This window comes from Pipistrellus kuhlii, unplaced genomic scaffold, assembly GCF_014108245.1.
Source record: "Pipistrellus kuhlii isolate mPipKuh1 unplaced genomic scaffold, mPipKuh1.p scaffold_m20_p_52, whole genome shotgun sequence".
NCBI classification, from domain to species: Eukaryota; Metazoa; Chordata; class Mammalia; order Chiroptera; family Vespertilionidae; genus Pipistrellus; species Pipistrellus kuhlii.
Window position 1 is genome coordinate 2,157,269 of NW_023425554.1, and position 24,540 is coordinate 2,181,808.

At 59.2% G+C, this 24,540-nt stretch overlaps 3 protein-coding genes across 8 annotated transcripts; 2 read left to right on the plus strand and 1 right to left on the minus strand.

Moving 5' to 3' along the window:
• Window positions 1–825: 825 nt before the first annotated feature.
• MRPL34 (mitochondrial ribosomal protein L34) lies at window positions 826–1,606 on the plus strand. Its single transcript, XM_036416066.2, has 2 exons — window positions 826–1,141; window positions 1,341–1,606. The coding sequence occupies exons 1-2, from the start codon at window positions 1,074–1,076 to the stop codon at window positions 1,552–1,554; spliced, it is 282 nt and encodes a 93-aa protein (XP_036271959.1). The 5' UTR covers window positions 826–1,073; the 3' UTR covers window positions 1,555–1,606.
• A 1,563-nt stretch (window positions 1,607–3,169) lies between these two features.
• DDA1 (DET1 and DDB1 associated 1) lies at window positions 3,170–12,680 on the plus strand. Of its 2 annotated transcripts, XR_004984075.2 has the most exons (6): window positions 3,170–3,403; window positions 7,546–7,626; window positions 7,848–7,899; window positions 8,680–8,741; window positions 10,132–10,301; window positions 11,931–12,680. XR_004984075.2 is itself a non-coding variant. In XM_036416065.2 (5 exons), exons 1-5 carry the CDS (start codon window positions 3,401–3,403, stop codon window positions 10,240–10,242), a joined length of 309 nt encoding a protein of 102 aa, XP_036271958.1. In that variant the 5' UTR covers window positions 3,175–3,400; the 3' UTR covers window positions 10,243–10,830. The 2 variants fall into 2 exon arrangements, 1 of the variants encoding a protein (XP_036271958.1); XM_036416065.2 differs by lacking the exon at window positions 11,931–12,680 and having other exon boundaries at window positions 3,175–3,403; window positions 10,132–10,830.
• On the minus strand, window positions 10,392–24,511 carry ANO8 (anoctamin 8). Of its 5 annotated transcripts, none has more exons than XM_045573574.1 (19): window positions 24,225–24,511; window positions 21,070–21,180; window positions 20,819–20,951; window positions 20,506–20,644; window positions 20,317–20,413; window positions 19,542–19,658; window positions 19,331–19,458; window positions 19,085–19,246; window positions 18,611–18,763; window positions 18,376–18,502; window positions 18,211–18,266; window positions 18,054–18,128; window positions 17,721–17,852; window positions 16,466–17,287; window positions 16,054–16,245; window positions 15,819–15,950; window positions 15,600–15,710; window positions 13,995–14,670; window positions 10,392–13,214 (listed from the first exon to the last, which is right to left on the minus strand). In XM_045573574.1, exons 1-19 carry the CDS (start codon window positions 24,370–24,372, stop codon window positions 12,856–12,858), a joined length of 3,870 nt encoding a protein of 1,289 aa, XP_045429530.1. In that variant the 5' UTR covers window positions 24,373–24,511; the 3' UTR covers window positions 10,392–12,855. The 5 variants fall into 5 exon arrangements, with proteins under 5 accessions (XP_045429530.1, XP_036271940.1, XP_045429531.1 ...); XM_036416047.2 differs by lacking the exon at window positions 24,225–24,511 and adding an exon at window positions 21,941–22,328; XM_045573575.1 differs by lacking the exon at window positions 17,721–17,852.
• Window positions 24,512–24,540: the final 29 nt, after the last annotated feature.

Here is a 24,540-nt window from a genome sequence, read left to right on the forward strand (position 1 = left end):
GTAAAAAATTAAAAAAAAAAAAGAAAGAAAAGAAAAGATGAATAGAAGGGTACCAGGAAGGCATGGCTGAAAGTTAGGGTGTGTCACATGCCTGCCAGAAGAGCATTTTCCCTGGGACAGTGGGGATATATATAATTTGAGAGAGGGAGTGAGAGATAGAAACATCAACCATGAGAGAGAAGCCTCGATCGGCCGCCTCCTGCAGGCCCTACACTGGGGATGAAGCCTGAACCCCAGCATGTGCCCTGACTGGGAATCAAACCTTGACCTCCTGGTTTATAGGTCCTCGCTCAACCACTGAGCCACAGATCTGAGTATTTGAAAAATCCTTCTAACCCTAATCCTTCTAAACCTGTGCAACAAAAGGTTTTGGATTCGATCCCTGGTCAGGGCACTTCCAGGAGACAACAGATTGATGTTTTTCTCACCTCTCCATATATATATATAATCTCCCCTTAGATGAGGATTAAATTTTTTTTATTTTATTTTATTATTATTTTTTTAAGTTCTAGAGCTCCAATGGGGGCACCGCCAAGGACAAGCTTGCAACTTGACTGGAAACTGGATCGCGGAGAGGAGCAGGGATCACCCCTCGGACATGAGCCAACTCGAACTCAGGCCTCCTGGGCTTAGCGCCAAGGGGCGGAGACTTGGCTGCAACCAGACGAAAGCTGCCAGCCAACTGGGTACCATCTGCCGGGCTCCCGATGGACGTGGGAGGCTCAACTAGCCCTTTCCTGCAGCTGTCACCAGCTGTGCTGCCGCCACCCCGGAGTACCCTGGGCCAGTGGGCGGGAGGAACTACATCTCCCAGCAGACCGCGGGACATAGAGAGCTAGCCTAAGAAGTGCCGTTCGCCAGCTCCTACCGATCCACATGAGGAAACTACACACACCTGCGGTGCGGCGGCTCACGCCTTTGGCACGCAGGAAGTGGAACTACAATCTCGGAGGCCCCCCGCGGCAGTGAGGTTAGAGAAAACTACATTTCCCAGAAGCCTCCGCTCCTCAGCTGCGGAGCCTTCGGTTTTCGGAATAGCCGACGCGGACGGGCCGCGTGATCCGAGGCCGGACATGGCTCTCTTGAGCAGATCCCTGAGTCGCCAGTTGTGTCCCGTCAGTAGGGCTATACAGGATGCCAGGTGAGTCCTCAGGGGGGTTAGGCTGGAATCGGGGGGGTGCTGGGGCCAGCCGTGTACCGACCACACGACTTGCCAGTGCCTTGCGCCATTCCTGCGCGCCTTTTGCATTTAGGCTCAGTGTCTACATGGATGGGGAGCCCAGGCTGAGAGAGGTTGAGCGCCCCCTCTGACCTTTCTCGCTGTCTCTCTGCCCTTGCAGGTGGCTCCAGCCCCAGACCTTGTTGCGGCTACCCGATGCCTGGGCACTCCCCACCACGCAGCCGAGCCGGGGCAAGGCACGCGGGAACGAGTACCAGCCGAGCAACATCAAACGCAAGCACAAGCACGGCTGGGTCAAGCGCTTGAGCACCCCGGCGGGCGTCCAGGTTATCCTTCGCCGCATGCTCAAGGGCCGAAAATCGCTGAGCCACTGAGCGCGCCGCTGCCTCTGAGACTGCCTCTTGCCATTAAAGCATTTCCCTCGCTCCAGACCTCTCCCGCCGCCGCTGTTTTTGTGAGGAAGGTTGGATGACTCAGACATGAGTGCGCCTCCAGTTGTGGGGTTGGCCCAGGGCAAAAGTCTGGGGTTGGGCTGCTAAGGGGAATAGGAAGTCAGAATCCTACATAAGGGCAACAGTCCACGGAATATGAACCTCGCTGTGTACCCACCCATTTCTGACCACCAATTACCTACAGTCCATCCTGCTCCCTCCTGTTTGTTTTTTTTATAAAATATATTTTATTTATTTTTTACAGAGAGGAAGGGAGAGGTATAGAGAGTTAGAAACAAAAGTCAGATGCCTCCTGCACACCTCCTACTGGGGATGTGGCCACAACCACGGTACATGCCCTTGACTGGAATTCGAACCTGGGACCTTTCAGCCCGCAGGACCACGCTCCATCCACTTAGCCAAACCGGTTAGGGCTGTTTTTTGTTTTGTTTTGTTTTGTTTTAAAGCAAATCTCAGGCATGGTATTATTTCTTTTTCTTTATATGTATATATATATATATTTTTTTTTTTAATTGATTTTTTACAGAGAGGAAGAGAGAGGGATAGAGTTAGAAACATCAATCAGCTGCCTCCTGCACACCTCCTACTGGGGATGTACCCGCAACCAAGGTACATGCATGCCCTTGACCAGAATCTAACCTGGGACCCTTCAGTCCGCAGGCCTATGCTCTATCCACTGATCCAAACCAGTTAGGGCATGGTGTTATTTCTTATGTAAATATTTAGGAATGCATTTCTCCAAGATAAGGACTCTTTAAAACATAATCACAAAATTTCTCACACTTAGAAAAAGTCAGTAATTCCTTAATATCATTAAATGTCTAAATTGTCACTTGTCTTACACATGTCACAACTTTCAGGGGTCTGAGAAAGCTTGCTGTGTTCTTAGAGTAATACTTACTAGCTTCCACTCAGTAACTTATTCTGTATTTCCTATGTATTGGGTCCTGTCCTCACCAGGTTGTCACTTTAGGGGTGGGTGGGTGGGTGGTTGGGGCCTGATTTGTACCCAGCCAGTCTGGACACAGCCAAGTCAGGACTATGGGAGCCCAGAGAAGGCTCCTGATTTAGCTTTGGGGAAAATGCTGTTGGACAGATTCAGGATAAAAGGTAGACAAGGGAGGCAGGAGGGGCTCAGAATTTGGAGCCCAGGAGGTGGGACTGGATCCATGGGGGGGCTGGGGAGCCATGGGAAGTGTTTGAACAAGAAAGTCTGATTTGTGAGTTCAAAGACTTCCAAAGAGCTAGTGCGGGAGCTGTGTAGATATGCCGAAACCCCGGGGAGGCTGGGAGTGTTATGGCGGTCCCCCCGTCTTCTGGTGCTGCTGTGGGAACCCGATAAGACATCATCTTAAAAAGCGTAGTAAACTATAAAGAGGAAACAGTGGCGGCACCTCCAGGACTTACGGACTGCAAATCCCAGGAGGCTTCGCGGGTGCGGCCTCCGCCCACTTCCGGATTTTATGGCCCTATCGCTTCCAAGTCCCGGGCGGGGTTCTGCTCCTTCAACCGAACTTGACCACGGAGAGAGGCGTGGCAACCAATGCATCCGTGACTTATCCGCATCTGGCCAATGCGAGCGCGCGGAGGCCGCATATCCCGGGGCGGGGCTAGAGGATGGGCCAATGACGGGAGGGCGACGCCGCCATCGGGGCAGGCTGTAGCGTGGCTGGAAGTTACTGTGCGGCGGCGGCGGCTAAGGAGGCGGCTGTGGCGGCGGCGGCGGCGGCTGAGGCAGTAGCTGAGGCGGCGACAGAGGAAGCAGAAGATGGTAAGGGCGGCCGCCAGGCCCGTGCTACCCCTCCGCCCCACAAAATGGCGCCGCGGGCCCACCCACCTCCAATAAAGCCCGAACCCCCCCCCGCCCCCCACCTCCCTGCCAGGCCCCTTCTGGCCCGGCCCCGCCCCTCTCTCTGACCTATGGCCTTCGACCCCTAGGTCCTGCGGAGAGCTTCCTGCTGACCCCTCCCTGGCTTCCCCGATCCCGACCCCACCTAGGATTCCAGGCCCGGGCACCTCATTCATTTCCGGGTCCCCTGAAATCGCCTGGGGGTGGGGAGGGGTCCCCGGAGATTCCCCAGCCCCAGCCTGGTCCTTTCGGCCGCTCCCGTTCAGTAGGGCGTGGGAGGCCGGTCTGGGCATCAGGGCGGGGGAGGGGGCTTGACATGGTGACACATGCGGGGCTTTGTCGCCAAAGGAAGTGCGACATCGCAGACTGGTCTGGTCCCCAGAGCCCAAGACCCCACCTCCACCATGCAGGGCCCTGACTTGCCCTTAAGGGGGAGCAGCTTCATCTCTCCGAGCCCCAGACTCCTTTCCTGGTGAATGTGAGCAGCAGTAGCCCGGGCCTCATAGGGTTGTGACAATTTGTAGGGAGTTGACATCATAAAGGGTTTAAGACAATGAACGGTTAGACAGATAAGCTGTGTGATTCAGGGTGGTGTCATTCTCTCCTGCCTGCCTTCACGTTTTGAAGTGGGGATAATGCCACCCGGTAGTTGGGCATTTAAAACCCCCTTTGGGCAATTTGCTCATCTGGATTTGGGTATGGCGATTCTTTGGGGTTAGGTCCCCCAACCTGTAAAGTGGGGTGGTCACCCCACCTGCCACTGTTTGGCATCCCCGGGGCTGACGGGGTGATGGAAGCTTTTGTCTGGGTAACTCAAAAACTCAGGGCTCCAGCCCACAAATCACAGATCTTGGGATGTGGTGTGGGATGAGCAAAAGAAGACATCTGGTCAGGCAGGAGATGGGAAAGTGGGTTCCTAGAGTGTGGGTACTCAAGCCAAGCCTGGATTTTTTTTAAAAAAATATGTTTTTATTGATTTCAGAGAGGAAGGGAGGGGGAGAGATAGAAACATCAATGATGAGAGAGAATCATTGATCGGCTGCCTCCTGCACACCCCCTACTGGGGATTGAGCCCGCAACCCAGGCGTGTGCCCTTGGCTGGAATCGAACCTTCAGTGCACAGGCTCTCTCCACTGAGCCAAACCGGCTAGGGCGAGCCTGGGTGTTGTTGATTGGTCACTGCAACCTCATGGCCCACACCCAGTCTGTAACAGGGCTCTGCCGGCTCTGCCTCCAGCACACATCCCGAATCTGTATGGGTCCCCAACGCGGTCCCGGGACTGCCATCTCCTGCCCCCGTCGCGTCTCCTTTCCGGTCTCCTTTCTTCCATCCTGCCCCCCTGGCAGATCGCAGTTTACCTGAGACTAGAGGGATTTTTTGAAGATGGACATGAGATCCTAACACTTTTCTAACTTGAAAAAGACTCCGGGGTCTTCCTTTTGGAACCAGGTGAAGCCCCAGCCGCCAGGCCCCCTGCCCACCTCTGTGATCTCACCCCCACTCTCTGTACTCCTTCCCTGAGCTCCGGCCACTCCGCCTTGTTTTCACGTCTTACCCGCCAAGCCCCTCCCACCGAGTGCCTTTGCACGTGCTGTTCTGTGCTTGGGATGTTCTCCCTCTGTGAGCAGCACCTCCCTGTGGCCTCAGTGTCTCTCTTCTCTTTGCACTCCACTTCTTTCCTCCTCTCTTCGGTGGGGTTATTGCTGGGCCCTCAGAAGGGGGTTGACACGCAGATGCTCAGTGGATGTTTGCTGAGGCAGTGGATGGCTTCCGGGCCCAGCTGCAGCTAGGATTTGTCTGGCTGAGGTGAGGATTTCTCCCTGTGTCTGAGGCCTTGTTTTTCAGCTAAGCAGACAGGAAGTGCAGGCAGAATCCTGTCTTTATACATTGATTTCAGCACAAATGCATTGATCCTAACAGGTGCCTGCTGGGGCTCTGTGCAAAGCTCTTTCCCTGTGTTGTCTTATTGAGACTCAGAACAACCCTGGGAGGGGCCCCGCTGTGACCCCCAGTTCACTGGCGAGGCTGCCAGATCACACAGCCCGGAGGAGCCCAGCCAGGACTGAGTGCGAGGCTGAGGCCCCCGAGTCTTCACCGCTCTTGTGGCCCCACGTGAGCCCCTCAGGCTCAGGGCGGAGTTAGCCTGCCATACCCTCTGCCCTTAGGGGGGCGCCAGCCCAGCAAAGGAGGGGGACAAGTAGACAGATGACCTCCTTGGGGTACGGAAGTGGCTCTGACAGGGCCCTGAGGTGTGTGGCCAGGGGAGAGGCAGGAGGGGTTGTGAGGTGGAGAGGTTGGCAGGGGTTTCCCACACGGAGAAAAGAGGAGCATTCCTGGTTGGTGCACAGTATGGGCTGAAGGTGTGTAAGGAAGCCAGTGAGGACCAAGCCCAGCCGGAGCCGTGGGAGGCTTTGAGCCAGGGCAAGGACCACTCCTCATGCTTCAAGTCTTCGTGCTGTGTCATTGCTGCTCGGCCGCCCTCCCTAACTCCCCCTCCCCCTTGAAGATCAGCAGACGAACTCTCCACTGTCTTGGGCCTCACACATCACGCTGTACCTTGTCCTCAGGGCCATTTTGCATTCACTGTGCCGCTGTTTGGTCATACCTGTGTCCCCTGCATTGGGTGCTCCTAGGGCCAAAAGCAAGTCTGCTGTGCCTTCTCAGTGCCCTGGTGCAGGCCTGCCACATAGTAGGGGCTGAAGACAGCCGGGTCTGGCTGCACGAAGCTGGCCCCCTAGTCGTGCCCCCCCCCCCCCCCCCGGATGGTTATTATAGTCTCTTGGGACTCTGAGCCCTGGGGTTTCAGACAGGAACACTGAGCTACTGGCATGTCACACAACAGGAGCTTTGCTTCTGAGGTTGGGAAAACCTGGATTCAAATAGCCTTCCTCATTTTCTCGTTGGGGCCAGATGAGTGCCATGTGACCTTTCTGCCTCAGTTTCCTCATCCTAGGGTAGAGATTCCAGATCGGGAAGCCCCAGGCCCAGGGCAGGCCATGTGGGAACCCCCTTCCTGGCTATCCCCCTCCAGGCATGATGACAGTGCTGCACTCCTGCTCCGCTGGGCAGCCACTCCCTGCCCACGCTCTTGGCCTTTATTCCTCCCTTGCACACCCATGCTCTGGTGCCTCAGTTTCCCGAGGTGGACATGCCCTCATTGACCTTTATTTGTCCATCTTGTGGTTGAGTCTCTCCCTCCTGCCCCAGAGTCAGGGTCTTCCTGCTCCAGAGCCATCGCCCTTGCTTGCTCAGCTGACCCTAGAGTGTCAGGGACTTTTCAAGAGTTGGGCAGTGAATGAATTCTGTTGCTGGCTCCCAGCACCTTGTGGGCTCGAGACCTCTGGCGCTGAGTCTCTCTGTCTCTGGCCTTCACCCTGGGAGGCCTCCCCTCCTCATGGGGAAGCCAGTAGGTGTGGGTACCCCAGGAGCAGCTCCTAGCTGACTCCAAGCTGCACAAAGCTTTAGGGAAAGTCCAGCCAACTTGGAAAAACCTGACGCTAACATACTGAAGTTAAATCTCTGAGTTTTCTTGGAATTCAGAATCTTGGGTATCCAGCTCTGTGTTGTGGCAGCCTGTCCCCTTTACCCAGCCTTCTGGTCCCCACCCCCATTTATTGTCACTCTGGCCCATGGGTTTCTTAGGGTGGACAGGCCAGGGTGTCTATTAAAAGTGGATAAACGGAGACAAGACTGGGAGTTTAACATTCAACAAGCATAGAGGACAAATATACAGTTGGATGGTCTGACCCCCAACATGCTGCTTGCTTCTGGTATGACTTTAAACAAATGGTTCATGCCCTCTGAGCCTCAGTTTCCCCACCCCTTGCCAGGCACAGCTCTGCTGTAAGGACTCTGAGGAAGAATGTGCACTTCCCCTGGGGTTGGTTGCTTTTCTCTGGTTATTGCAGTGTACATGTCAGATGGCCAACTCAAGCCTGTCTTCCGGAAACGTACATCAGGTCACAAAGCGGGAACTGGAAGTTCCCGGAAGCCCCGCCCACCACCCAGGTGCTCCAGGGCAGGCCCTGCAGGTTTCTCACTTACCATTTTTCCTGTCTTTCAGGCAGATTTTTTGAAAGGACTGCCAGTCTACAACAAAAGCAACTTCAGTCGATTTCATGCTGACTCTGTGTGTAAAGCCTCGGTGAGTGCGGGTCCAGGGAGCAGGAGGAGAGGGGGTTGGGGGTAGTGTGCACCGCCCCAACCAGCACCTCACTAGGAACAGGGGCCGATCTTTAAGCCTGACCTCACCTAAGGTCTTCGTGCATCTTCTGATCTGTGTTGGAGGGTGGATGGCGAGTCAAGGGGTGAGGGGACCCTAGTCAACCTGCACCCCTAACCCTCCTCTTCTGGACCCTCTCTCAGAATCGACGCCCCTCAGTCTACCTGCCCACGCGCGAATACCCATCTGAACAGAGTAAGTGTTCTCTGTGAGGGAGCCATCCAGGATACTAAGAGGAAAGGGTGGAGGGTGGTGCAGGAGGAGTCTGTGGGACACTGGTCAGCTCCCAGACCTCGGGAGCAGTGGGAGGTGTGGCTTTCTCACAACCCTTCTCATCTCCACACGCTGGCATCCATATCCGGCCCCTCGTCTACCGCTCACCGACCCTCACCATCGCCTGGCATCAAGTCAGGTGTCCCACGTCAGCTCCATGACACCCGAAATGAGTACTACGGGTTAGGGACCCAGCCCAACGGGGTGGGCAGCATGGGGAGGGGTTGCTCAGGTGGAGGGGCCTGCAGGGAAGGGCGCGGGGCCTGCCAGTGGGAGTTATCGTGGCCACGGTGTTTTATTTGACATTGAGAAAGAATCCACATGGACCCAGCTGGTTGGCTTCTGTGGACACAGGCTCAGCTCTGTAGATCTGTGCTCCCGGTTGGCCTGGGTAGACACACATGTGAGACTGCAGCCAGAGCTTCCCCCCCTACAGGGTGCGAACCCGAATGCAGTAATGGCCTCTGCTTTCTGAGAAAAAGGGATCCCAGGGCAGTTGGCTGAGCCCTGGAAGTAGCTTTGGGCTGAGGAGGGAAAACCCTGGCTTCCTGATCTCCCTACTGGGGGGACTGACTGAGTGCCAGGAAGGCCACTCGGCAGAGAGGGCCCGGAGGCCAGGGAGGGAGGGGCACTGTCCTGGGAGGGGCTGTCTGCAGCCATCTCTCTGCAGCCTCTTCCTGCAACTTTGTCTTTCCTCCTCAGTCATCGTGACAGAGAAAACAAACATCCTTTTGCGCTACCTACACCAGCAATGGGACAAAAAGGTAAGGCACATGGGGTTTGGGTGCTGGGACTCAGGGAAGCACAGCGCCCAGCACAGGGGCTTTGAGTTGGGGAAGGACATGGGTCTTGAGGGGTGAATCGGAGTTTGATAGGCAGTCCGGAGAGGGAGCAGTGTTTCAGAGGAGGGAATGGCTGTGGGCTGTGTAGAGGCTACCGAGCTCATGCTCAGGGATGGACAGGGGCTCGGCCAGCCGTATCAAGGCTCAGGCATCTCCAAGGCCCAGCTCCCACAGCCTGCAGCCTGCACAGTCCTGGCGGCAGAATGATTCTAGTGTGATTATTTGGAATGTTTGTTTAGTGGTAAAAAATACATGTCAGGCCATACAAGAGGTTGTGGCTGCCATGGAAAGTCATCTCTTCTCCCCACTAAGAGGCTACGTTTTTTTGTTTGTTTTTTTTTTAATATATATTTTATTGCTCTTTCACAGAGAGGAAGAGAGAGGGATAGAAAGCTAGAAACATCGATGAGAAAAAAACATTGATCAGCTGCCTCCTGCACACCCCCCACTGGGGATGTGCCCACAATCAAAGCACATGCCCCCGACCAGAATCGAACCTGGGATCTTTCAGTCCTCAGGCCGATGCTCTATCCATTGAGCCAAACTGGTTTTGGCGAGGCTACCTTTTTAATATGCAGGATGCTTTTCTCTTTATTTATTGAAAATCTCTACATGTTGTTGTTTTTAAATGTTTTTATTGACCTGAGAGAGAGAGAGGGAAGCATCTGTCGGCTGCCTCCTGCCTCCTATTGGGGATCACACCTGCACCCGGGCCTGTGCCCTGACCGGGCACTGAACTGGCATTCTCTCGGTGCTTGGGGCGATGCTCAGCTGAGCCACACCGTCCAGGGCTCTACATGTGGTTTTATAACAAGCTCGGTTTGTTTTCTCACCCAACATTGAACATCTGGTAGCAACCTGCTCTGGGAAAGAGGAAGGGGGACCCCATGATGAAGTAACTGCTTAGAAAACACAAGCTCCTTGCCCACACTGGCCCCTTCCTCAGCCGCACAGGCTTTAATCCTCCCAAGTGGGAAAGCAGATATTCCCGCACTGGGACCATCTTCCTCTTCAGTGGCCACGCGTGGGCTCCTCCGAGGGCTCCCAGGGCCGCAGTGCTTCAGCAGAGTGCATCGTTCCTCCGCACGTTCTGGGCCGCGTGTGGTCATTGTGAACCGTGGGGACTCCTTGCAGTGCCCGTCACAGGCCCAGAGCTCCAGGGGAGGGGCAGGACGGTGGTGGGAGGGGCTGCCCAGCCAGGGCCCTGGGTTTACTGCCCTGCTCCAAGCCCGTATCAGTGACTCCTGCAGCAGGATTTGGAGAAGTCACCTAAGCGATGTCTCAACAGCCCTTCTCCTTCCCTACCCCCCAGAACGCTGCCAAGAAGAGAGACCAGGAGCAAGTGGACCTCGAGGGCGAGAGCTCAGCGCCTCCCCGCAAGGTCGCACGGACCGACAGCCCAGACATGCACGAGGACACTTAAGACTGATGCTCCCCCATAGGTGCCTCCTGTCTTGTCTGCTCCTCACCCGCCTGCCGTGTGTAAGCATCCTGCCCACCCTCCCCACTGGTGCGCCTACCCACACCCCGCCATGCACACCACTTTCAACCTCATAGGAGCCGATGTATTTATTTTCCTTGAGTCTTTATTTATGCTGTAAAATGTATCGAGCGATGGTTAAAGGGGATGTCAGACCCAGTAGTGTGATGTTGGTAGATGCTTCTTGAAAAACATTGTTATTCATTACTCCACCCCACCCCACCCCAAACCCCCTCCTCCTGCTCCCCAGTCCTTCTCTGGAGAACCAGAGTGTGTCTTCGAGTGTCTAGAGATAAGCCCTGCTGCAGCTGGGTGACAGGGGTGGGGCCCCTCTCCCCGCTTCCATCCCCTGGTCCGGCCTCAAAGACTTGGCCTTGACGCCCGCCCCACCGGGATCGATGCCATGCCCGGACCCTGTGCTGAGAGTACGCCACAGGAAGAAGTCAACCCTTTCGGATCATTCTCTTAAGTCATTTTATCATGGACTGGTGCGTGCTCAGTGTCCACCCCAATAAAAGGATCTTCCCTACTCGATGTTGAGTCTTTGCTCCATGTGCCTCAGCCTCAGAGGATGGAGGCACTGGGAGTTGTTCCATCATCACCGAGAGGAGCCAGGAGTGGCCCCAAGACCAGCTGGATCCTCTTGTGGGCTTGCCGCGGCCTTCTTGCTCAGAGCCAAGACCTGCCTGGACCCACCCTCCTGCTTTACCTGCCAAGTGTCCCCGAGGATCAGGACACCCCTCAAAGACAGTCCACACCAAGGACAGCTGTGGTGGATCCCTCACCAGGACGTGTGACAAGCAGGGTGGCACTGGAGAAAGCCCAGGCGGCCTGGTTTCGTGAGCCCCGGCTCCAAGAGGCACGCGGAGTGCAGAGGAACATAGGGCGCTCAGGCTCCAGGCAGGTTTGAGGCCTGAACACTGGGCCCGGGACCCCGGGGAAGGCTGCTCTGCCTCCACCGGCCGAGTGGGGGCTGTGGTATGAGAGGGCGGTGAGGGGATGGGCCACGGAGCTGGAGGGGGTGCGTGCCCCAGATTATCCTCATGGAGGATAGATGGCTCAGGCTTGGGCTGTCCAGCACCAGGTTCCAGGGTAGGCCGCTCAGTGGTATCATGGGGCCAGGGGGTTTTGCTCCATGGTTCTGGGCGGTGTTCATACCATGGGCTCAGTGTTGGGTCCCTGAGGTCACAAGCAGGTGCTCAGAAATGCAAACTTGATGGTCTGTGCAGAGGTGGCTGAGTCCTTGGAAGCGCTCTGACCCGCTAGGAACCCTGGTCCCAAGGGCTGGTCTGACCATGGGCAGGCAGGTGGCATTGCTGTTAGTGACAAAAGCTGTCGGGACATTAGCTTCAAAGCCTGAGATGGGGCAGAGCAGGAGCAGGCAGCACCCGCACCCTCCTCCTCGGCCCTGGTTCCCCTTTGTGTCTTGCTATCCATAGTGGGGGTCCCACAGCCATTCTCCACCCAGATCTCTTGGGTGTGGACTCCTTAGCTGCCCACTCCTGCCTTTAGGTCCCTCCTACAATGCTCCCTCAGACACCAAACTCGGCCTTCCCACACCTCTGTGCCTTCGCACAGGCTGATCTCCCGCCTCCAGTGAACCCCAATTTCTCTTTCTTGTCCCTCCACAGTACCCCTTCCTCACACTGGCTCCCCCAGCTCTGGAGTCGGGCCCCTTTAGGCTCTAAGACTTCGGACGTAAGGAGGCTTGAAGAGAGACCACGTCTATCCCTGACCACACAGGGAAGTCCCAGTGATGGGTCTAACAGCCATTCTGCAGTGGGACATCCTAGCCACTCCCCAACTCCTCTGTCCAGGGATCTCTGAAACGCACCATCCCCTGAACATTTCAACTCGGGAGCAAGGTGCCTCCCGACTTCACGCCCCAAGTTCTTTCCGCTGCCCCTGGCTCCTCAAACGGCAGCCTGGGAGGTAGGTGTACGAGGAAGTGCAGCAGATAAAGGGGACAGCATCACCCGTCACCCTGCAGGCCTGGCACCCAAACAGCTGAGCTCTTTCAGCTCTTTGTCGTTTCCTCCTTTGTTTGGGAGGCTGGAGACTCAGCAGGCTTGAGGCTCAATAGCTCCTCCCAGTGGCCTGGAGTCCGCTCCAAATCTGGGCCATCTCAGAGGTGGTACAGCTGGGAGTTTTTCCTGTGGCCTCCAGACCCAGTTCTTAGGAGGCGGCACCAAGGTTACAAGATAGGAGGAACACCGCCTCAGGCTCACGGGGCCCCAAGAGGCAGTGTCAACCTCAAGCCCCTGGGCCCTGTGAACCCCATTTCCATTGCTCTGTCCTCAGGCACTGTTGAAATATACTTTTTATTGCATTTCTGCCGTTTTACAAAAATATGACAAAATAAATTAAAAACAAATAAATAATTGCCTGCTCTGTGTGTTTTCTGTTGTTGGGGGGTTCATTTCCCCCGTCCTAGTCAAAAGGAAAACGGCAGATAGGGGGGCGAGGCCCTTGCCCCAGGAGGAGCCCATGGGAGCCAAAGTATGTTTTCTGGGCTATTGCATGAGAATAGGAAGGCAGGGCGCCCTGCCAGGCCGGCTAATGCCAGCCACTGGGCCAGCACACAGCCTGGGGGCTGGGAGAGGCTGAGGGGGGCTCGGGGGGCTCAGAGGATGGTGGCAGAGGCAGAGGTGCGAGGCTGTAGAAGCTGGTGTCCCCTGGCAGGGGCTGGGGAGCGGGCGGGGGCCCAACCAGGGCACAGGGTGGGCACTCCACACTGGTGGCAGGGGCCTGGCGGGGGGCAGTGCCTTCGCCCCCACAGACCCAAGGCCCATCCCACTGCCAACAGCTGGCGGGCGGTGTCGGGGGCCTGGGCAGAAGCGCTGGCGTTGATGGCACGGGGCTTCGGCTGCTGCGGGTGCGAAGGGCCGCGGTGCCCACTGGGGCCAGCGCTGTCCCTGCGGAGGTGAGAGGGGCTGTTCCGGAGAATGCCGCCCGCAGTCACTGGACCCCACTCAGGGCCCTGCCTGCTCCCCCTCCCAACTTCTAGGCACGTCAGGGCCTTATTGCTTCTGATCAGTTTTGGGGTTTATGTCCTGCCTGCAGCATGTGCCATCAGTCCGACTTCAGACCTAAGTCCCCTGTCCTGCAACTTCACCCCTTGGGCTCCCTAGGTGCTGGGCTCCTGGCTGGGGTTGGGACAAGTGAGGTGAGAGAGGCCAGGGGTGAGGCCTGGGTCTCTGCTCAGTTTGTGGCTGCAGCCTGTGGCCAAGCTGGCCAAGCTCCCTGGTTGGGCAGCCTCAGGCCCTGTATCCAGGAAGGCCTCCTCCAACACTGGGCTTCAGGGTGGGGGCTTGCATAGAGGCCTGGGGGATCCAGTCCCCCCAGTTAGCTGGATGTAGAGATGTATGGGGGGCGGGGAAGGCTGGGCCAGGTGGTGAAGGGGCCTCCCTCATCTCTGCTGGAGCTTGGCAGGCCGGGTGCCTGGGGAAGGCACCAGGACAAAGGGCTTTGGCATCCCTCCCTGGGGTGGGGAGGGTCAGGCACAGGGCTCCTGGCACTGGAGGGTCCTGGAGACTGAGCAGTCTTTTCTGAGGGGCTTTTAGACTCAGGTCCCCAACCGGGATCAGAGACCGGGCCGCCTGTGTCCCCTTCAGCCCCGCTCCCCAGGCCTGGCTTCCCCACCGTAGCCCCAAATCCCAGCCCAGAGTCCCCACCCCCGAGTTAAAGCTTGTGACCTGAGCCTTCCTCTTCCGGCCGGAGGACATCTGGCTCCTCTGCTGCAGCCTCGTCCGCTGACCCACAGCGCTGGGCCCGGCCACCGCCACCGCCACTGCCGCCGCCAGGGGTCCCTTCCAGCCGGCCCTGCCCGCCCACCCCGTTGGCCCCGGCCTCGGCCCGGGCTCCACCGCCAAAGGGGAAGAGCTTGCTGGCGTGGAAGGCCTTGGGCGGCGAGTGGCTGTGCTCGGGGTCCCGCCGGGTCTCCGGGGACTTGAGGAACTTGAGGAAGGCCGGCAGGCGGGTGTCGCTGCCTGTGGGTGACTGGGCAGGGGCTGGCCGCGCGGTGGGGCCGGGCCCAGCGCCCGCTATTGAGGACGTGGCCCCCGATGACAGAAACTTGCCCTGCAGCGGGATGATCTGCTTCAGCTTCATGACATTGTTGGGTGCCAGCAAGGACCCCGGGCGCTTGGGCCGCTCGGAGCCGTGGCCACCCACCCCGCTGCCCTTGGCCTTGGCTGAGGCCTTCTCGGGGGCAGCGGGGTCCAGCCCCGAGCCTTCGGCCCGGCTCTCCTCCCGGCTGCCGGCGTCACGCTCCCGCCGGGCGTGGTGCTCCGTGTGGCGCTGGCGCTCCTCCTCCTCCCTCCGCTTCCGCTGCTGCTGCTGGTACCGGTGCTGGGCCTGGCGCTCGTGTCTCTGTGGGCAGAGGGGGCATCAGAGGGACTGGGGAGAGCGGGTGTGAGAGCTCTCAGTGGAAGTGGGGAAAGATCGAAACACGGATTGGGTGCTCACTGCATCTCTTGACCTACAGCAGTGCTTCCTGAAAACTGAGGGGAGATAAAGAACATTTACTGGCCACCAACTGTCTCCACCCATGTGCCAGACACTGTCTTGTTAACTGGGAGAGTATCAACAAATATTGGGCCAAACCGGTTTGGCTCAGTGGATAGAGCGTCGGCCTGCAGACTGAAAGGTCCCAGGTTCGATTCCGGTCAAGGGCATGTACTTTGGTTGCGGGCATATCCCCAGTGGGGGGTGTGCAGGAGGCAGTTGGTCGATGTTTCTCTCTCATCGATGTTTCTAACTCTCTATCCCTCTCCCTTCCTCTCTGTAAAAAATCAACAAAATATATTTAAAACAAACAAACAAACACAAAAACAACAAATATTGGGCCTCAGCAGTCTTCTGCTTTCTGGAAAACCAGCCAAGACAGAGCTGTGACAGGTACAGACCAGAATCCACCCTGGCCAGCCCCCTTGCTGTAGGCGGCTTTTGCAGTGTCAGTTCAGGTGTATGGGGCCACACGGGCAGCACAGACACAGGACACTTCTGTCCCCATAGAGAGCTCTGTGGATTGGTCCTGGAGAGCTCCAAGGGTTGACACCTGCGAGCTCATTTCTGAGGAATGTGGCAGAGGTTGGGCTTCCCGGAAGCATTAGCGGGTCCCTGGTCCTGAACGAGCTGGCGGGGACTGCATGCTCAGAACGGATCGAGTCCATGCGGAGTGCTAGTTCTTACCCAAGGCCCTTCACACTTGCCTTCCTGCTGAGGCCATGGCCACCAGCTAGGCAAGGAGATGGCCCCATGAGCCGAGGAGGTTGACAGCCCCGCCCCGGCCCCAGTACCTTGAAGGCCTCCCGGCGCTGGTACTCGAGCTTGGCCATCTCCTCGGCCACCCACCCCGGGATGTCAGGGATGGCCACGTGGATGAGGTACTTGAGAAGCAGAGCGAAGTGCTGAGGCGACAAAGGAGGAGGCTGGAGGCGGCAGGCTCAGGGATGCCCGCCGCCCGCCCGGCTTCCTGGTCCAGCTGCCCCGCTTCCTCACCCGGCCCCCAGCCCTACCTCCAGCACCACCACGGACACGATGGCCGCCTCGGGGCTGAGCCAGGGGAAGAGGCGCTGCAGCTGCCCGCACTGGCCGATGAGATAGCAGTTGACGATGATCGCCAGGACGCCCATGGCCTCCATCACCTTCTGCAGGGGGACACGGGGAGGGGCTCAGGCGGGGCCTGCGCTCCTTCCCGGTGCACCCCGTCTCCCTGCGCACCTCAGCGTCGAGCCCCTGGCCCTCCCACACCTGCCACTGGCCGATGCTCTCCACCCGCTGCCCAAAGGGCCGCTGCAGCCCCGTGCACAGCTTGAGGGCATCGCTGCGGATCTCAATGAGGTTGTTGACCAGGGCGCACAGCGCAGCCAGGGGGAAGGCGGACGAGAAGAGCACGACGTAGCCGAACTGCACGAACATCTCCTGGTAGTCCTGGAACGTGTCCTGCGGGCGGGCGCCTGCTCAGACCCGGGCGCTTCCTCCCTTCGCCTGCCTTTCTCTGCCGAGGCCCCCGCCCTCCGGTGATCCCACAGGGGCCCAGGGCCTCCCCGCGGGCAGGCCCCCGCTCACACCGAGGGCCCGTTATCTCCCCAAGACCTCCACCGTCAGGCTGCGCGCCCGCCCCTCTGAGGGCCCTGCCGCCACCCTCGGACACCTGCCTCACCTCGTACTTCTTCATACAGCTCTCGAGCTCAGCCTGGGTGAGCTGCGGGGAGTGCTCCTCCTTGGGCGGGTCGATCCAAGAGGACCGGTTCTGCCGCCGCTGCTGCTTCTGGGCCAAGTTGCCAGAGCCCGTCTCCAGCTCTGGGCCCCCGTCCGGGCCCTGGTCACGGCCCTCACCCCCAGCCCGGCGGAGCAGGACGGCTGGGGGCTCCCGCTCGGGGCTGCCGGCCGCCCCCTCCGCCTCGTCCTCCTCCTCGGCTAGCGTGAACACGCCCGGCTCCAGCCCCTTCTCCACCATGGTGGGGCTCCCCTCCTCCAGGAGGCCCTCGGGACTGGGGCCTGGCCGGCGACGCCTGACCCCCCGCTCCGCAAAGCTGACCTTCTTCAGACGGAGCCCGCAGTCCAGGAGGTCGCCCTCCTCACCTTCTTCCTCGTCCTCGTCTTCCTCCTCTTCCTCCTCCTCCTCCTCTTCCTCTTCCTCCTCCTCCTTGCCCCCTCTCAATCCATTCCCTCCCTCCCCACCTTCCCCCGTGGGCCTCCGTTCCACTATGGCCTCCTCCTCCTCCTCTGGGGCCCCGCAGCCCCCACTGAGACACCTGCGGCGCCCTCTGCCACCACTGCCGCCGCCGCCTTCTTTGGCCTGGGGTTCGAGGTGGTAGGGTGCAGGGCGCCGAAGGCTGAGCAGGCCCAGCAGGGCCTGGGCCAGCTCCCAAGCGGCCTGCAGGCTGAGCTCGCCTCGGCCCAGCCGCCGGTACAGGTGTGGCTGCAGGACCTCGCGCACGTTCTGGAGGAACTGGCGGGTGATCAGCAGCGTGGCCAGCATCTGGAAGGCGGGAAAGGGGCGAGGAGAGCGTGCGTGGGGGGCAGGCAGGGCCCAGGGGACCAGGACAGGCTATGGGGACGAAGCCCCCACCCTCCCGGAGCACATTTCCAGACACGCCGCCCCTCCCCTAAACCCAGTTCCTAACTCCACCCTTTGGAAGACACAGAGTCCCCAGCCTCTGCAGCCTCTGTTACGTTCACCTGCCAATCACAGCCCGACCAGCCACAGAGCTCCTGGCCCGCCTTGCTGAGGGCTCAGGCTCACCCTGCTTACAGCGCCGCCTGGGAGCGCAGCCATGGCCCAGGGCCTTGCGGGGCTGCCACCTGCACCGCGCCAAGGCGGCCCCATCCCCTCGCAGCATGCACCCTGAGGCCCCCAGCACGGCGGCACGGCCTGCCCCGGCGAGGCCCCCAGGCTCGCCACCTGCCCCTACTTTGGCCCGGGCCAGGTGCAGGAGGCCCCGGAGGGAGAGGAGGAGCAGGTGGAACTGCAGGGCCACGAGCGGGAACAGCACCGCCCGAAGCTGCCGCTCGAGGCTCTGGGACAGGGACAGGACGAGCAGGAGCTGTGAAGGGACCGACGGACAAGCAGACGGACAGATGGGGGGGGTGACAGGCAGAGAGGACACACGGATGGACGGATGGACAGAGAGGAGAGAAGGATGGAGGATGGGGGAGGGGCTGGAGAGCCCAGGGACCCCGTGGGCCAGGCCCGGCCCCCGTTGGCCTCCGTGGGGGCAGGGCGCTGCCTCCAGCCGGGGTCTCACCTCTTTGAGGCGCTCCATGTCCTTGAGGTAGAAGCCGATGTAGAAGAGGCTCAGGTAGGAGTTGATGAACTGGAACTGCGGGAAGCAGGCAGCGGTCACCCTGCTGTCCCCGGTCCCCAGGGGTCCTGCCACGCCCCGCCTGCTGGCTGACACTCACCAGAACAACCTTGATAATGAGGTGCTTCTCGTAGGCGCTCTCCAGCCGGTAATTCTCTGGGGGGAGTCAAAGGGGCGAGTACAGGGGCGGCCTGGGGCCCCTGTGGGGATGGGGAACCTTCCTCCCAGGGGCTGGGCAGCGGGGGCCTCCCCTCCAGGAGCGTACCCATGTCGTTGAGCCATATGGCGAGCTTCTTGTAGCCCTCCGCACTTACGCTGACCAGCAGGGCCAGCATGACCTTGGGCAGGAACCGGGCGAGGCGGGGCAGCCCCTTCACACTCAGCACCAGCTCCTGCGGGGGGAGGGGGGTCGGGGGTCACCCCGGCAGCTGGGCGAGGCTCAGGCTGGACCTGGGCGGGCGGCCCCCCGATCCAGGCTGGGGCTGGGGACCCGAGATCACCTGCAACTGGAAACAGCCAAGCATGAGCAGGAACACGCAGGCCAGGCAGGCGAGGCACAGGGGGACACTCACAAACAGCTGGAAGAGCAGCCGCTTCCACGGCGGGTAGTAGAACTCCTCGGCCCGCGTCACCGGGCTGATGCGCCGCACGCCCTGGTGGGGGCAGGGGCCAGGCCCAGCTGGGAGGCAGGAGGGCTGCCCCTGACCCCCCACTCCCTTACCCATCCTCTGAAGTCAGTGTCCCTCCAACATGCCCTTGCTTTCCCGGTGCCTCTACCCGAAGTCTCCTTCCCAGTCTCTGGAACCCCGTTCCCCACCTTTCTCCTCTGAGTATGCAGGTGTCCCCCCATCCCCTTCGGCACCCCCTTTTTGAGGCTGTAGCTGGGTTTCACAGTTCCTGTCTTTGCTCCTGCAGTGCTTCCTGCCTCCCACTCCCATTCGTGGAGACCTCAGACTCAGCAACGTCTGACTGACCCTGAACTGGGGTCGCGGCTCCTCCACGGCTTCCCCTGGCGAGTCCAGGGTCCCCCACTTGTAGGCCAGCTCTGCCCCCCTCCGTTTCCACTCCTCCAAGAACAGCGTGGACCAGACCACGTTGAACAGGGCGAAGACCACGCAGGACACGTCCTGGCTTGTCTGGGGTTGGCAAAGAGGATCCAGCTGTTATCCAGGCTGGCCCGGGAGGGAGGGTGTCCTGGCGCCCCAGCCCACGCCCAGCACCTGATCGGCTTCTGTGAACGTGTACAGGACGGAGCCGAAGACGGCTGGGTACACCATCGCCGACGTGTAGAAGCCCAGCCAGGCAAAGTACATGGCGATCTTCACACCAAAATAGTCGCAGATCTCATCTGCAGGGGCGGGCGGGGAGGGGCTCCCGGTTAGCCCCACCCTCCTCCCGGGCCTCCCGCACAACCCCTGGCCCAGGCCACACCTAGCGGCTGGTTTTCACACACAGCCTGCACCCACGACTTCATGAGGCGGTTCAGGATGCGTTGCTCGTGGACTGGGAACACTTGCTGGATGATCCCGCGGGCCGCCAGCTCAGGGACTGTTGGGAGACAAGAATGGTGACCCTTTGGCCCTCTGCCTGTGCCTGGCCACACCCTTCAGGCTGAAACCCAAGTGTTCACGGCTTTCTGCCTGCTCTGAAACCTGCAGAGGCTCTCCCCCGGGGAGGAGTTCTGAGTTCTGGGTGCACAGAATATCTGGGGTTTTTTTTCCTCCAGAATTTGGGAGGTGCAGGCACAGGTGGGTAAGGGTGCAGGAAACCTAGAAAGATGGGGGTCCCAGCGGGGAACTATGTTTTTAAATTTTTTTAAAAAGCCACCTCGGTGCATTACTTTGTACGCCTGAGGAATGATGCCACGTTGGCATCAGAAGGTGAACTTGCAGCGGCTGGTTTCCTCGAGTGGAAACTGAGGCCCAGGGCCGGCAGCACAGCACAGCGTCCAAGAGTGTGCGCTGTCCATGGTCCTGCCGCTCCCTGATCCCAGACCCAGGAAAGGTTTCCTGTGGAGCTGCCACCTGGAGGCTGAGCCCCACCCTGTGCTGAGGCCAGGGATCCTCCAGCTCCACGGGCCAGGCCCCACCCAACGCTCTGCCAGCCCAATTGTTGTAGCGAGGCCCCGCCCCCCCGCGGGGATAGGCTGTCTTCTCAGAGGCCCGCCCACCTCCCCACACGTGGGCGCGGGCCCCGCCCCACTCACTGATTGGCTGGTCCTCCAGGAAGCGCACGTTGTGCAGAGCCTCGCCCTGCTTGGCTCGCAGGTTCTGCAGCCAGAAGCGGATGATGCTCTGCCGCTCCTGCAGGGGACAGGGCGTGAGGACAGCGCGCAACGGCGGCGAGGAACGCCTGCAGACTGTGCAGGGAGGTGCAGGGGGCCGGGCCGGCGCACCTGGGAGGTGAAGAAGCGGAGCTCACTCTCCACATTCTCGTAGATGAAGTCCTCCTCGCAGGAGAAGCCTCGGGTGCCCCCGCCGAACTCCGCCTTCACTGCTTTGCGCAGACCCAGCTCGTCGGCGCCTCGGAGTAGGCTGCAGGGATTCAGGGGGGAGCGGGTCACGGGGAGACCCTGGCTCCCTGTCCCGGAGGCAGGGATGGTGTCCCAGAGTCCAGCACAGGACGGCTGGACCTTGGCGTTGGTGCTTGGAAGGGCAGGGAGCTAGCTGGGTGTCGGGGTCAGCGGGAGGCCGGGGGCAGGGACTCGCCTCTCGTACGTGGCTGTGACGAAGAAGGCATAGGCACGCGTGTGCCGGTGGTGGCGGACCTGCACGATGAGCTCAGGGATGCCCACGCGGATGTGGTTCAGCAGCCACAGCAGCGTGTGGTCATCCGTTGTATCTGCCGGGGGAGGGGGGTGGGTTTGCAAGGACAGATGAGGAGTCTTGCCAGGATGGGTCTGAGGTCGCTCACAGACTCCCACTCGGAGCCACCGGGCGCGGGGGGGTGGCCTAGGTACCTGGGAAGGTCATCAGCACGTCGCAGTTCTCCGTGGGCACCGTCTTCATCCACGCCTTATGGGACACCAGGTACCGCCCCGCTTGCAACAGCCGCTTCCCGAAAAGCTTGTCTGGGGAGGCAGGCCGTCCAGGCCGGGGTCAGGCCACTTCTGGGCCAGGAGCCCGGCCTCCAGCCCTTGCCCCTGCGCACACCCTCCCCACCAGGGCTCCTTCCTGGGCACCCAGCCTGGCTTTCAAGGCCCCGCGAGCCCTGGACCTGGCTTGTTTCCTCACCTTCAAGTCCTTGCACCGGCGGAACCCTCCTTCTCCAGGAGCGCCCTTCCCCCAGACCCTCTCCTACAAATCTTACTCATTCTGGAGGCCCAGATCCACCTCCAAAACCACAACCGATGGGGCAGCTTATTTGCAGCCCTGAGCGCCTCCCCATAGTATGTCAACGAGCCTTCCCGGCTGGGTGTGATTCTTACCCCCATTTCGCAGGCGGGGAAACTGAGGCCCAAAGGGTTTAAGTCACGCGCCCAAGGTCACCCCGCGGAGCTGGGGTTCGAACCAACCCAGAACTGTAGGATTCTATCCCCTCTGCGGAGAGGGACTCTCTCCAGCGCAGTCCTGCCTGGCCCCAATCGGTAGCCCCAGGGGCGGGGGACGGGCCTCAGCCTGCGGTCTGGGCTCCGGGAGGGGCGTGTCCGGGGCTCTGCGCCGGGACCCCCGCCCGCTGCCCGGTTCTGGTCGCGCCCGCCCCGCGGCAGCCGCAGTGCCCGGAGGAGCCGGCCCCTGGACCGAACTCCGGACCGGAGACAGCTGACCCCGATTCCCCTCCGGGTCCCGCCGCCGCGCGCAGCCCCGGCACCTGCACCCAGGACACCTTACCCAGAACTCCGGCCGCCGGGGCTGCAGGCTCGCCCTCTGGCGGGGGCCTCTTGCCGCGCTCGCCCTCCAGGGACGTCCCCCCGGGGCCAGGGGTAGTAGCTTCGGCCATGGCGCGGGCGGCGCAGGGCAGGGCAGGTCAGCGGCCGCAGCCTGCCGGGGCGCCGGGGGTCCGCGGGCACATGGGGCCGGCGCCGCTCCGGAGCGCCCCGGAGGAGGAGACAAAGGCCGCGCCCGCCCGCCCGCGCCGGCGGCGTCTCCGCGTGCCCGGACGAACGCTGCTTCTCGTCCCCGCCCGCGCCGAACCCGGCCCCTCCGGCTCGGTCCCGCGCACGTCGCTCTCGGATTCTCGATTCCGCCCTCGTTGTTTTTTAGGTTCCGTTCTCGCCCGCCCGCCTCGCGTTCTGGTGCTCGTCCCCGCCCGCACCGCACAGAAGGTGCAGTCCCCGCCCGCTCCAGATTCTGGGTCTCGTCCCCGCCCGCTCCGGATTCTCCTCCTGAGTCTCCCCATCTGAAGAGGCGCGTTTGGAATCTGAGATGGGAGTGGTTTGACTATAGAACAACAATACATTAAGCGGGGGAGGCCTGGTCTGGGGAGATGCCGGTAACAATAACGTCAACTGCCGCAGCAGGAATGTGAATAATTACAGCAGGTCCTGTCGCAGCCCTCAGCCCTGCCCTAGAACACTGCCCAGGACGCCCTCACCCCCTCTTCCTTCCATCCACCCAGGTCATCCACCGGGATGCAACTGTCTCAGGAAGGACTGGATCGAGTTGCCAGTATAGCAAATAAAAACACCGTCCTCCCAGTTATTGTTTATTCTAAAAAATAAAAGGCCTTTCAAAGTGAGAAGCAAAAAGCATTTATTTGAGATCAATAAGAATAGCTATTTGGGATGGGCTGATGAGGGCAGAAGTCCGAATGTTGCAATTAGGAAACAAAGGCAATGAGTATTGAGAAAGAGGAGGCAAACAATTGCATCCACAGCAGGAAGGCGTTTCAATTGGTGCTGCTAACAGTGATGTAAACTCTAAACAATGTTGTAAAATTTCAGTCCAGTAGTCATACCTTTTTCTTTATCTTTGCAAATAGTTCTTCAGAAAATAAGTTTGCTTAGACCCAGTCCAAAGATTGTCTTGCCATTTTTTAACATTCTAAAGGTTTGAGGCATAAGACATGCGAAGCAGTTCCTTTGGGATGGCAGCTTCTGCTCCATTTTTCCCCCACTTAAAAATAAATAAATATATATATATATATATATATATATATATATATATATATATATATATATTAATTGATTTCAGAGAGGAAGGGAAAGGGAGAGAAACATCAGTGATAAGAGAGAATCATCCATCTGCTATCTCCTCTCTCCTGTCTCCTGCCTGCCCTCTACGGGAATCCAACCACCACCCCCGGGACGTGCCCTGACCGAAATCAAACCGCGACCTCCTGGTTCATAGGTTAACACTCAGCCACTGAGCAACACCAGCCAGGCTTTTGTCTTTTTGTTTGTTTTAGTTTAAAAATTTTTTTAATTTTTGTTTCTTTTTTTCTGCTCCATTTTAAAGTGAGTCCATTTACATTACTTTAAAAAAATAAAATTGATGAGAGAGAGAGAGAGGAAGGAGCATCCGTTTGCTGTTCCACTCACTTATGCATTCATTGCTGGCTTCCTGAATATGCGCTGACCAGGGATAAAACCCACAACCTCCGTCTATGGGGCAGGGCTCCAACCAACTGAGTTTACCAGGCCAGAGCAATTTGTATTCCTTTTTACAAACGTGGATTTCAGATAAACGAATAAATCTTTAGTACGTCCCAAATATTACACAGGACACAACATTATTCATTGTTTATCTGAAATTCACATTTCACTGGGCGTCTTGTATTGTCTGACACCCGGACTCCTGCCCATCTCTCTCTTAGAGCCCAGCGAGGGCAGGTGCCTGTTCCGGTTCTCAGAATGCACACAGTAGACGCTTGATGTATACGTGTGTGACGGATGGAGCAACTCAGAGACAGCGAATGCATTGTTAGTCCCTTTCCTACAAAGTTAAAAGTTGGGCGGGGCGGGGCGTGGGAGAAAAGAGAACCCTAGCCTTTCCGACCGATTCTTTCCCAGATGCAGGTGCTCTGCCCGCCCGCTCCATCCAAGAACCGAAGAATTGGCCATGAGAAAGCGTCCCCGAGACCCCGCCCATCCAGTGCCAGGAATGCCACCATCAGCTCTTTATTCTGCTTCGATCCCACGTTCTAGGTTAACCTGAAAGTAATCGCGAGACTCACGTTTCTGGCTTTCGATGGGGGAGAGGGGGCGGGGGTCCAGAGGCAGACGACCTTCAGCTCTGCAGGAGCAGGCCTGGCCAGTGGGGAGAGAGGGCTGTGCTGGGGGGATTCCAGGAGGCGACCTTGGAGCTAGGCCCCGAGAATGCATTTGTCAAATGAGGAAGGATATTGGAGGCCGAGGGAGCGGCGGGAGAGAAAACTGGGAAGGGATGCGAACCTGGAGAGCCCCGGGAAAGCAAATGGGCATCTTCCCAGAAGGTTTGCCCTGCGCCGGAACTATCCCCCTGGGCCTCAGAAATGATCATGCTACTGAGTA

What these genes read in the sequence shown, in the direction of transcription:
- DDA1 (XM_036416065.2), top strand. An exon ending in ACTCTGTGTGTAAAGCCTCG is followed by an intron (nt 7,627 to 7,847) that starts GTGAGTGCGGGT and finishes ACCCTCTCTCAG; the next exon opens with AATCGACGCCCCTCAGTCTA. An exon ending in CGAATACCCATCTGAACAGA is followed by an intron (nt 7,900 to 8,679) that starts GTAAGTGTTCTC and finishes TTTCCTCCTCAG; the next exon opens with TCATCGTGACAGAGAAAACA.
- ANO8 (XM_045573574.1), bottom strand. Translation starts at nt 24,372, where the DNA reads ATGCATTCTCGGGGCCTAGCTCCAAGGTCGCCTCCTGGAATCCCCCCA. An exon ending in TCCGCTTCTTCACCTCCCAG is followed by an intron (nt 20,414 to 20,505) that starts GTGCGCCGGCCC and finishes TGTCCCCTGCAG; the next exon opens with GAGCGGCAGAGCATCATCCG. An exon ending in ACATGGAGCGCCTCAAAGAG is followed by an intron (nt 17,853 to 18,053) that starts GTGAGACCCCGG and finishes GTCCCTTCACAG; the next exon opens with CTCCTGCTCGTCCTGTCCCT.
- MRPL34 (XM_036416066.2), top strand. Translation starts at nt 1,074, where the DNA reads ATGGCTCTCTTGAGCAGATCCCTGAGTCGCCAGTTGTGTCCCGTCAGT. An exon ending in AGGGCTATACAGGATGCCAG is followed by an intron (nt 1,142 to 1,340) that starts GTGAGTCCTCAG and finishes CTGCCCTTGCAG; the next exon opens with GTGGCTCCAGCCCCAGACCT.